Below are 12,490 nucleotides of genomic sequence, written 5' to 3' on the forward strand. Positions count from 1 at the left end.
ACAGCCGACCTTACCCTATCAGGTCGTCCTAACTGTCCGTCCGGTTTCGACGAGAGCGAACAGGAGTGTGGCAGCCGGTTGATGGAACTTCCCGGTGGGATGTTTGCAGCATTCGGTTGTCTAGCTGCGGCTCTGTCCGCCTGTCTCATCTTCTGCGTCCTGGCGATGGTGAGGAAGCGTCGAAAGTCCAACGAGAAGCTGAAAACGGCACCCACCTCCCTGAACGGTACTCTTTCCAAGAAGGATTACAAAAAGGAGCCCCTATTCTTCGATCCGGACTCCTGACATGGGCTGCAACCGGTCGAATACATCCACGTCGACCGGGAGACGACCGTGTGACATGTTGTTTACGTCGACATGGACGACCTGGCGTACTGCTAAACGCACCACAATCGGAATCCTCCTACACTGATGATTCCCGCCCGATTATTCGCCAAACATACAACACTCACACATACACTGATACAGGTGGGTAACTCCGATAGAGACATTTATGAAAATGATTAGCATAACGTTATTGGTAGAAAAGAAAAACAAATGAAATACAAACATAGGGAAAACGGCGTAGCAAGGAAATACTGCCCATAGAAATTCGCAATTTGATGACACTGGTAGCGAGACAGATGAAAATCTGATATCTTTCAACAAAACAAGTGGAACTTGATAAACAAAGTATTATAGGGAGATCTTTTTAAAACATTTGTAAGATTTTTATTCTACAAAAATCTTGTGATTCGACCTTAGTTTTCTATTACAGCTGTTTTTTTGTCTTATTGGTCCAAGGGGCCACAAATTGATTCAAAGCATCCCAAGCAACCACACACACGCGGTAGCCAGAAATGCCGCGAAAAGTGGGGGCCTGGGAAATGGTGCCGATTTTGAGTCAACCGGTAGTTAATCTGTGTAGCAAAAAGTCACTATTTGAACTTAAGAGAAAAAAATGCATCCTAACGCAAATACGGAAGAGGAAAACTAGCCAAATATTTTTCAAAAAAAATAAAAAAAACGTTACTTAATGAGACAAGGAGAAACTAAACTAGCGGATAAAACACTAAACTTCTATCGTAAGCTGTTACTGATACTCATACAGAATGAAAAGAGATGCAACTAAGCGGTAAGGTAAATTAATAGCGCAGTGAAGAGCACTTGTTTCGGTTTTCTGTTTCCCGAATGTTACCAAAGCTCTTGGTTCGTGTTACCTGTAGATTGGTGGGCGGGGGTCGGTTCGGGATGGGTAATGGTCCATCTGATCTGATTCCATGTTGAAAAAACCTTCCACAGAATCGAAATTCTTATTATTATTTGGGGAATTCCTTCTCTTTTAAAGTTTAGTTAACTGGTTAACTCATTGTTGCTTTTGATTTTGCATAATCAGTTTACAGTGATTATGAATGCTTATTAATATTTCAATTTCTTACATCTCCCGTAATTGCTGTCTTTGCACTTTGCGTTGGGCTTTGGGACCGTGTATATGTATGAACTAGCCTGAAAAAGACCTATTCTAAAGAGCTGACATAGCAATATTCAGCAGTTACGGATATTACGAAAGTGCGCACAAATACTGAGCATTGTGATAGTCTGTCTAAAGCAAGCAAATGATATTACCGACGACAAGTATTTCATGAAGGTCAACGGAATCTACATTCCCGCCTACAAGGTAGAGATCGACGGCGGGATCACCGACAAGGTTTAAATGCTATTCAAAAGCCGCTTTTGGCAAAGTCTACCGCTACATTATTGCACTGTCATGAACATTATTTTTCACTGATGTCGCGCATTAAAAATGCTGTTTACTAACAAGGAGCTAGTAAATATTTTTTTAAATGCTGATCAACAACAGTTAACTATGCAAAACACTGAAGAGAGCTACACCATTCACCTAGACAAAATATTATGATCACTTGGCTCAAAAAGAGTATGACTCTGACATCCTCTTGCTACTGCATCTAAAAACTATAGGCAGATGAGATTCCTTGAAAAAGATAATATCAAATATAACAGCTCGAAGAAGCCCTGATACAAAGTCTAAGAAAACCGCCTATCCCGAGCAAATGAGAAGCTCATAATACCTCCATGCTCATGGTCCAAATTAACCTCCATTATATGGTATTTTGATAGTGTTTATAATGGAATCAACCCATGAAAACACCATTGTCATGGTCTGGTAGATCCCATCTATAAACCATATTTTTGTGTATCCTTGAGTTATTCAGACCATTTTAGAGTATTTTGATGGTTGTAAAATTTGTAACGGAACATGTTCATGGTCTTTTTAAGGGGTTGAATGCTGTTTGTGTCCATGAGAATTTTCTCAGGATGATAATAATAATTATAGAACAAACGAGGGGTTTCTAACACTTCCAGGAACACCAAAAGTGGCTCAACGTTTCAACCAGAGATTCAGCTTAGCTCAGGCCGGGGTTGTCTTAGGTTGGGAACTGGCCTCTTTTCGTTATTGTTCCCGGAGTTGTCTTCCCGCTTTATATTTCGATTATAGAAGTTTCAAATTTAGGGTCTTTTGCATTTTTTTCGGGTTAAATAATCTCTGTAGAAGTTATAGCCAATTCGAATTGAATTAGTTATAGATTTGGCGTTTTGACTTCGTCTCACCAGAATCCAACACTAACTTAATGGCAGGATTAAGCTAGCGTAGGATTGACACTAGGCCCAAAAAACTAGAACGCCATTTTGTTTCTGAGCAAACCCTAGTCCTGCGTAATCTTAAATAAGTTAAGGAGCAGTATAGCACAGTGCAATCCGAATTTTTAAACTGCAAAAAAGCCTCTTCCACTACTCTGTGATCGATTCCGGTAATGTAAGTGTCGTCCTAGAAGCCAAGAAGCATGTGAGATCACGGGATGATAGTTCCGTTACTTGAACACCGGATTTTCGTATCGCAATTTCGACTACTGTGATGAACAACAAATTAGAATGTACTTTGTTCTGCTCTGATCTATCTAGCGTCACAAATGAGTCGATTGTGTTTCCGGCTACAGTGAACAAATATACAAAATTGTCACTTAACTTTTTGATTCTGTGTACGCAATTTTTCAGTGCGCGCGGAGATCTTTTTCTCTGTACTGAAGTATGTTCGCTGTTGTCAAATAATGCCTAGGATACTTCAGTTTTGTTTCTTCAGCGTTTTCATTAGGGTTGTGGTACCGATAGTAGCGGCACCGGAAGTCCCAGGAATTGGTGGTACCGAAATACCGAATAAACATTCCGGTGCTATGCAGCGCTTTTAATAAGGAGTATAACTAACCTAACCTTTCAGCACATAAAGAGGCCTGTTTTAAATCGGCTAGCATAATGTCATTAGAAGTTTAACGAATATAGCTTCTGTTTCAGTTGCAAATAATTTGACTAAATGTTGAAAATAATTGCGACGATCTTGTATAAAATTTGTGTATGTACAACTACTACGAAAAATAGAAAAATTGTTTTGGAATTTCTCATAAGCGGCGTTCGGATTAGTTTGATTAACTGTACACCTATATAATAAATTTATGACCTGAGTCACGCGTGTCTTAATTTTACTGATAAATATAATATTATAAAAGAATGAACGCCGACTTAATACTTAACTTTGATCCGAACAGGGCACGTAGGGATCTGATCGAAGCTTGTGATAAGCGTTGTTTGATTATTAGTGATTTCAATTCGTAGTGAGGTAAGAAAGAATATGTTTGCTCTTTTCCACTCTCAAACCACGAAGGTTGTTGAAAAAACATGTGAAAACGTTTCTTCAAATATAATAATAATTGATTATAGATTTCACTTCTCTCTATTTCGCCATGATTGCTTTAACAAACTATAAGTTAGCACACGATTCAAAATCATATAGACGTATCTTGATGTCAACATCATCCATATATAAAAGAATCTTGGCTCAAACGTTGTATTCGATGCCGTGTTGAATGTTGTTTTTCACAATGAAGCTTCATGTCACGGCTAACTTCCGAGCGTTATACCAGCCCCATTGCGCCCTTGATATAGCCACTATAGCTTATCGAGCTCCGTTTTCCATCTTTGGCAAATGTTCCGCTCAGCATAATGTTGGTTTAATGCGAATTTGCTTAACCCTTCGAGAGTAGCGCAAATGGCTCACTGAACAGGCACCCGTTGGTGCCCTAAGACAAATTCGCTAGATTATCAGAGCAGCGTGCACTCAGTGCACTAGCACGACTGCTGGAAGGTTAAAGACAACTGCGATGGCAATTATTCTGGTAGAGATACTTTTCACTTCGGAGAATTTCACTGCTTAGTCGACGGAACGATACAATACTGTTTGTGCAGTGAATACGAAACAAAGCAGTAGGAATTGATTACTTGCTTTATTGCTAGCTATAACAGAGCAATTGTTTGCTACTGCTCTGAGCGAGATGAGAAGGTATACTGAGGCATATAAAAGCTTACAAATAAAAGCATATTTTTGAAAGTTTTCTTCCTTCGTAAGATATTTTTCCGCGATTTTAGACAAAAATATTTCAGTATCGGTACTTTATCGGTACTATCAGTACTAGGAACCCTAGTTTTCATCAATTTCTTCGATAGTGTTTTGTTGCTTACTGTCGGTTGCTGAATTTCGATGTTCTTACTTGTCCTTAGTTACGGTTGAGAATCTCTGCGTGTTATATTAGTTTATAATAACGGGGCCAAGGATGCCAAATTCCTACCTTTTCTACGGCTGTAATATTTTTACCTACCTTCTCCTTTCTTCTACGACGCTGCTGTCGTTCGCTAATGCAGAACGCCCAGCGCTGTATGGCAGCCTGTGTGCAAAGCAGTAACATGATAAAGAAATACTGCCCGTAGTACAGCCACCACACGCGAGCGGTACAGTTTCTCTTTGCTTATATTACACTTTTTAATATTTTTAATATATTTAATATTTTTAACCACAAAGAACGACAATGAATGCGGTTTATTTACGCCACGACCGACATAAACACCTTCGTGTGCGGTCCACTCTCTTTGAATAGGCAGAGACGAGTGTACAAAGCGAGAGGCCAAACTTTACTACGCCACACTCTCACAGTCGAGCAGTCGGAGTACAGTAGCAAAACAAAAATGTATTTTACTGACTACCGTTCTGGCAGCAGCAGCAGTGATGTGTCGCTGTAGCGGGCTGTTCGGCTTATGCAAATGTAAATGTACCGTAAAATATATAGTTTACCGATACCGTTCGCATCCCTGAACAGGGCACTGTCATGGTTTGATGAATGTACGGTACTGGTTGTACAGTTGTTGCCGATTGGTCAGAATGTTTAGCTGAAGCTGTTGGAGTCTATGTTTTAATATGATTTGCGGTAGATACATTTCTCGTAGTAGATTCAGCGCAGGGCTTTTAGCAGTGTGCGTTTGTTTACAGAATTGACACGTAACTATCCGATTCTAATGAGTGTACAAAATAGTCTGAGCATGCAGAGCGCTATGAGTCAGTGTCACAAAAAATCTGAAACCGTGCAATTTTAATATTATTGATTTGTGAAAGACAACTGGAAGTCGAAAAAAAGATGTTTCTTCGAAATGACAGACAAAAATTTACGATGGCGGCTTTTTCATAACAATGTGAGTATTTTTGTTAGGGGAAGGCGAACAAGAAATCTAAAAGCTTCAATTTTTTTTATGACAATGTATAATTGGAAACCATTTATTAGGTGTATTTTAGCTATGAGGAAGCTGTCTAGAGGATTCCAAAATATATTTTGAGGAAACAATACATGATGATTTATCGTAAAGTATTTTTTATGGACAAGTTTCCCAAAAGTAAAAAATAGACTCCGGACTAGTAACTCAGTCCGGCTAGAAATATAATTGAGTCGAGCTATTAAAACTAGAGAAACACATTCTTTTTTTGTAAGGGGGCGTATGCTTGAGGCCTAATTCTGTCTAATCGGAGTAGCGGTAACCGTATCATGGACAGGGGAGATAGGACGGACTACACGACGACAAAAGAACAAAACAGAAGCATCTGACTGTGAAGACATGATGAACCGGGTCTACGGATGGTTTACTTCGAATCCATAGGGGAGTATTCGCTCTCACTTCCAATTGAGTTGTTGCAGATACAATGATGAGAATGAAGACGGTCACGTTGTAGCGCTCTGGTGTGGGTCGGCTCCTCAAAACCAATACAGTGCCCTACTAATAACGTGAAAGGGGGGCTAAATTTAGAATGTTAATCGTTTAGGAAAATGGTAGATGAGGGACATATAGGGGAGATTGCGACTTGCCTGGGTATCCCGAACTGAAACATTGGGTGGTCAACATTGGGCCCAACGCGAATCCTTTAACTGATGCCTGCGAGTAACAATACCGGACGCGTACCCAAACAATGTGCTCGATGTCGTGATAGCCCTCGCAACAAGTGCAAAGACTCTGCAAGCCCAATAAGCCGGAACATTAAACGAATGAGATCCCGACTCACATCCACCTCCTGAATCAAGGCTTCGTGTATGCCTTTGGAATATTAGAATGTACACCCAAAACCTAGGCCGTAATACATTTACGGTAATAAGAAAAAAATGATCTAATAGAAAGACGGTTATTACTAAAACGGTCGCAACCAAAATTTTCCTAAACGGCAATATCAATACATTCAAATCTTCTCTGTGTTCCACTCATATTTCATTAAATCTTACACATATTGACGCGTCGGATTGTCTAGAAGTGTGTAGTATTTCCTGTCAGTGTATTGCGCATCAAGCAAAGCGAACACAATGTGGATAAAGACGGACTTCGATTTTCTCTACACGACACATTTCGTATTTGAAGGTCGGCCAGCTTCAAAGTACAGTCAGAAAAAACGATTCGAAAGAGTGGTGTGATATTTCGGTCGAAGTTAAATTGAAATTTCTTTTCGATCCCGGACGTCAACAGCAAGGTAGCGACTGCACAAAATATGAACAGTCCTTCCCATTATGTACGTGAAGCAAGACCTACGGCTTGGATCCACCCATTCGAACCGAAGGGTTACGGTCTAAACACTTGTCTGGATCTAAGCACCAAGTCTGGGCCTGGTTCAGGTGCGGACCTGTTAAGAGGAAAAGAGGTTGTGCTAGAACCGGAAACTGGTCCTGATCCGGAATCTCAAACTGGTCGAGATCTGGGAACTGGTCCTGATCTAGACTGCACTAGTTCGGATCCACGGACTGGTCCCTTGGTCTGTTTAGGACTCGGGCTCTGGGTCTGGGCCTGGATCAGAATCGATTCAATGGTATCGTTTAAAAAAAAATCTATTACAACCTACCAAGTAAAAAAATCCGTAATTCCGGCTGGTTCCTGCCAATATTGGAGTTCCTGCCAAGATTTCAGTCGCTGAAAAAGTGTTTGGTTGTGTGAATTTACTTTTGCGATAGTATGGTTGGGATATCGCAATGTCCAATTGCGTGGTCTGTTACCAAAAAGACAATAGAATCTTATCCGAAAGTAACAGAAGCGTACCCGTCGGATTTTAGGTGTAGCCATCGCGCAAGCTCCTCATTGTACCACTATGATTGCCAGCTGTCGAGCGTCCTCGGATGAGAAATACTGAACTGCAGCAGAGTAATCTTTCGTAGATGTCATCTTCTATTACGCTTTACCTTAGCTAAATAATCCACCTCTTTATTACTAGGGATGGAGCATTTAGAAGAGATCTAAACTAACGTAATCTGGGATGATTTTTCAGATAAAGCGCGCAGGCAATGCAGCATTTATCTTAGAAAATACAGGGAGTGCTTTCAAGGCTTCATCGAACCGGGAGTTAACAGGTCTTCGCACTTCAATTTCGGTTCAGAGATCACACCATCAATCCCCACTGCCATTGCTGGTACACAGATGGAAACATCCCGTCTAAGGCGAACTTTTTTTTACCCGAACACGTGTGTTCTGACCAATATATTCAACATGAATTAAGTGGGAATTTTTTATATAGGGAGTAATGCTATAGTCAGGGGCTTCCATGTTGATTTTAGGTATGTTTTCGCCCTCGGCCATTTAAAGTCGACGGTAGAGCGTTGTGCAAACGGGAATGTATTTCAACTTGGAAAGGAAGTTGTGCAAGAAAAAAGAAACAAAACAGAAGTGTTACTTATCTTTCCTAATGGCAATTATTCTGCTCCAACGAGAACGGCAGCACACAAAACGAACAAAGGTCATTCATAAACTGAATCTAATATACCGAACACCACAGTAAAAGCGAAACGATCTGCTCGTCGTTTGAGTTGCAACGGTTAAGATATCCAAAAACGCCACAAAAAATCACTATGGGTTTTGTTCTGGCTATTATAATGCGACAACTTCAACAACAATAGCTAGAACAAAATTCTTAGTGAATATTTTTTGTGACGTGTATCGTGTTGCCTCCTCTGCGGACAGCTTTAAAGTCAAAGCAAGCTCATCAATCCATTGGAAATAATCATCTCTATCATTTGTACGTACATCTAGCTACAGGAAGAAACGGTTTGTAGTGGGGATCGGCTTCGAAAATCCCTGTTTTGTTTACGAATGCAAGATCGAAGATCCTTCCGTTCACATTCGTAAGTGAGCAGATCTGGTAAAAACCTCTTGCAGCCATAGATTCAGTTACAGATTCTTCTTGTTCCTGATGACTGATTGCTGGTTTACAGTTAATTACGTATATTACATAGTTGGATGACGCTTAGGTTGTTTAATATGAGATGAGTGTATGTTTGATTTCCATCAAGAATGAGACCAAGATCCTTCAGATCAATGCATCACTAGCAATGTTGTAGTTGAAAGTAAACATGCTCCTCGTACGATGGTAGCTGATAACGAAACATTTCGCCACACTAAGTACCATCAAGTGTCATCCACTACACTTGTAAAAGGTATCAATGTGATACTGTGGCTCACTGATATCGGGTTCTTTCCTTGCAACAAGAAATATTTCCAAGTTATTGATGAAGAACAGCTTCGCTCCATGCATTAAAACGAATATCATGTTATTCACGAACAGTGAAAATTACCAACGGATTAAGATACAGCAAATCACGACTTCACGGTGTATATGGAAGGACCGAAGTCAATGGCAAAATCCACCAGTGTATCCAAGTTTATCAAACTTAGTTAACAATTGTGTAAGGTAAATAGCGAAAAGAGCAGCCTTAAAATCTGTGTGGATCGAGTCCACCTGAAGTTTGTTGGACGTCTTTTCTGCGCACTGCTTTGGAGCATTCAAAGACTATTGTAGTGCCTTAAAACAGGCGTCCGGACGATGGCAGCCCTCTGTATCCATAATGAATATTCTACTTCACGAATAGCAGGACATCTTACAACACCTAAAATCTACTGCTAGCGTTTCATCAACTCTCTATGTCTACTTTTTCAACGAGTTAATTCTGCTTCGCATTTAAAGAAAAAATCCGTTGCATCTTGTTTACAAAATGCGTCGTTATCTACAATGATTGTAACAGAAAAGTTTCAGATTGATTCTATGTTTGGAAGTTAGACAATGAGCCGTCGGATAGCTCTACCAGATAAAGGATTTTTTCACTGAAAGGTGATTGGGACTCTAATTTTCTTCCATCCTATAACTGAGAATTCATCGTTAGTTTCTTCAGATTATGTAAGATTGAATAAAAATTTTATCAATTCCTTATCGAAACATATCCGATATGTTTATGAAAACAAACCATTACCAGAAATTTTCCCCAACGCATTTCTCTCAACTCTTTACATTTTGCATTAAGGGAGGGAAAAATGGATAATTTTTAGAAAAAAATTGTTTTAAGAAAAGTATAAAACTTGACTTGACACTTGACAATTTGTGTACTAAAGTGGAATGTTTTGTAGTAGATAAAAATTATCATATAATTATTTTGGGTGGTCATTTAAAAATTAATATTTATGGGTAAAAATCCTCTTTGAAATGGGTATTTAAATTTATTATATTTTATCTTACCCGTTACTGAAACCCCTTCGCAAACCGACACCCGCCGCATCGCTAATCCTGCCTGTAAATAGTCTGTTGTAAAAGAATTGTACATACTTTAGCAAGCTAGTAAATGAAACGGGACTGCTGATATCGTCCATGATGAAAAAAAATGTCCTTTTGCATACTTCAGTTCTCTAGCCTTCACGTCGTCAGTAAGAAATTAAAAGAGAAAAAAAAACAAAAACCTACACACAAACACATTTTCAGACACACCGGCTCTAGGCGACCGATCAATGTTGTAACAAAAGTTCTCCGGAACGACAAAAAAATAGAAGCAGAAACCAAAACTAGGACAGCAGTCGGACTGCAGCAAAATGGAAGCAAAAAAAAAATAGCGATAAAAATTCATAGTACGAAAAAGGAGAATATTTTTCTATTAGCACATTTACCCAACAAGCAAATACCCCTTACATTAGAAAACTCCTGTAGCGACTCCGAGTGTGAAAGGCGGGACGCGAACCCTGCCCCGGGATGAATGGAATGTTCGCGAGAAATGCCCCGGATCTTTCGGTCGTGCTCAGAGTGTGGAAAAAAGTGTGAAATACTAAAAAAAAGACTTGATGAAACGGTAGTAAGGAAAAAAATTGCGCCGATATAGGTGCAGCTGCTGGCAGTCAGAATCACCGTGAATCGGGTAGGGATTCGAAGTTCAAGCGGCAAACCAAACAGCACTCAAAATGTTTCAAAAGATGACATTTGCATACATGTCGAAGAGGGAATTCTCGCATAGATTGAGCCATGTTGAGACTAGGAGCTAAATACGTTCGAATGCAAACCGAGCAATGATTACACTAATAAATACTTGAAAATAAAATATAAAAAAAAATACTGCACAGAAACTTTCCAGGCACAAATACAGAAAAAAAGATAAGTAAAAAGTGAAACAAATGAAGTAATTGCTACTAGGATTATGAGAAAGAAACACATACACAAAACATAAATGATCAAACCATAGAAACTAGGCGACAAAAAACCGAGTACAGTGTAAACACAGATTACCGAAGATGATAGGATTCGCATGCTCTGTATGATTTTCCGTTACCGGGTGGTTAGAAGCAACTCAATCATTAGTTATCTACAATTCAAAGAATAGTTACTAAAAACCAATTTATTCAATTGATAAGACCTGAAAGAGTAAGGGTTAACCATTGATTCTACGACAAATTCAAGTCTATAAGATGAACGAAAATTTCGTACTCGAAACAAGGGATACCTAGAAAAACTCAGAGCATTTTTGGATAGTTCAAAACAATTTCAAATGAAGTAATAACAGTAATCTTTCTATGAGTTTTTCTAGGATTATTCTCTCCCGATTCTTACTTAAATGATGTTTCGATATTTAAATACACACAACAAACTGCTGCCATTTGTTTGAACTGAAACGCCAACGGGGAAGGAGGCAAAAGAAAACGGCGAACTATTTAGAAAGTGACCGTTCAATTACTCTACCGTCTACTGTTGATTCGTTGTATAGGTTTATTGATTGAAACTGTATTTTTTAGTACTTAATTTAGCAACAAACACACGAACACTTACACAAACACTTATACAGACGCACTGTAATAGGTTGACAGGTGCCGAGAGTAATAAAAGGTGATTTCGTATAAAATGCTAATACGGTGGCCTTGGTTTGTTTTTATTGTTTACATGATGACAACATACCTGGAAGAAGAGTTTTCACAGTAAAAATAGTTGGTGGTTGCCGATAAAGGGGGGGGGGGCACATTTTTCTATGTTTGAGTACGGTTGTCATATTTTCTCGAACGAAAAGGAAAAAGGCGAAGAAGAAATTAAGTGGTGGTGTCTTTCTTTGTTTTGATTGGTTAGTAATGTAAATATTTACTATTTGCGGGCCTGGTCATTATTCTTATTTTCTCGAAATGCTTACAAGCTTCGTTTTGATTGGTTGGTTTTGTTGATGATATTTTTCCAGAGGTCCAGAAGCCATTATTAATTTCCGACGGGCCGACGGGTGGTAAGCGTGACCGCCACCCACCCCAGTTGGTCTGGGTTCAATCCAAGTCGAGGTCGTTGAGATTTTTCAGAGGTGAGTAAAATCTGAGGTCACGCCTTCCTTCGGAAGGGAAGTAAAGTCGTTGATCCCCGGTCCATGAGTTGATGGGTCGATATCCAGTCCAGATAGTGGGAGTGTCACCTCTTCCTATTTTATCATCTTGGTTGTCGATTTCATTAATGTGAGGTGTAAAAAGGGTTTGTTATTGTTGGTGTTCTTCCACTAGCATGTGACAATTGCTCAATGTAATTAAGAGCATCACGCTACCAATGATGGATGACGTAGCTCTGGATTCCGCCAAGCTAGGTAAGTAACATTAACATATGCAAATGATTTCACCCACTACTTGGGGGTTAGTTTTCTTCCAGCTGTCACATGTAAAATTGTCAGTGTATTTAACCAATTTAATTAGCTTGTCAAAGTATTTATGATGATGTTTAAATGCTCTGTGTCACTGTGAAACTTATACCCGAGACGAACAATACTGTTTGGTCGGGATTCATCATGCAAATAATCCGACCGAAAAGCTATTTTCG

At 39.4% G+C, this 12,490-nt stretch overlaps 1 protein-coding gene across 2 annotated transcripts in view; it reads left to right on the forward strand.

Moving 5' to 3' along the window:
• LOC131691912 (uncharacterized) overlaps nt 1-11,555 on the forward strand; it is a 460,379-nt gene extending 448,824 nt beyond the window's left edge. For both annotated transcript variants that reach the window (XM_058978657.1, XM_058978658.1), the window contains exon 16: nt 23-11,555. In XM_058978657.1, the coding sequence (XP_058834640.1) occupies nt 23-285 (263 nt within the window). In that variant the 3' untranslated portion in view covers nt 286-11,555. The remainder of the gene's footprint in view (nt 1-22) is intronic.
• The last annotated feature ends 935 nt before the right edge of the window (nt 11,556-12,490 follow it).

This window comes from Topomyia yanbarensis, chromosome 3, assembly GCF_030247195.1.
Source record: "Topomyia yanbarensis strain Yona2022 chromosome 3, ASM3024719v1, whole genome shotgun sequence".
NCBI lineage: Eukaryota > Metazoa > Arthropoda > Insecta > Diptera > Culicidae > Topomyia > Topomyia yanbarensis.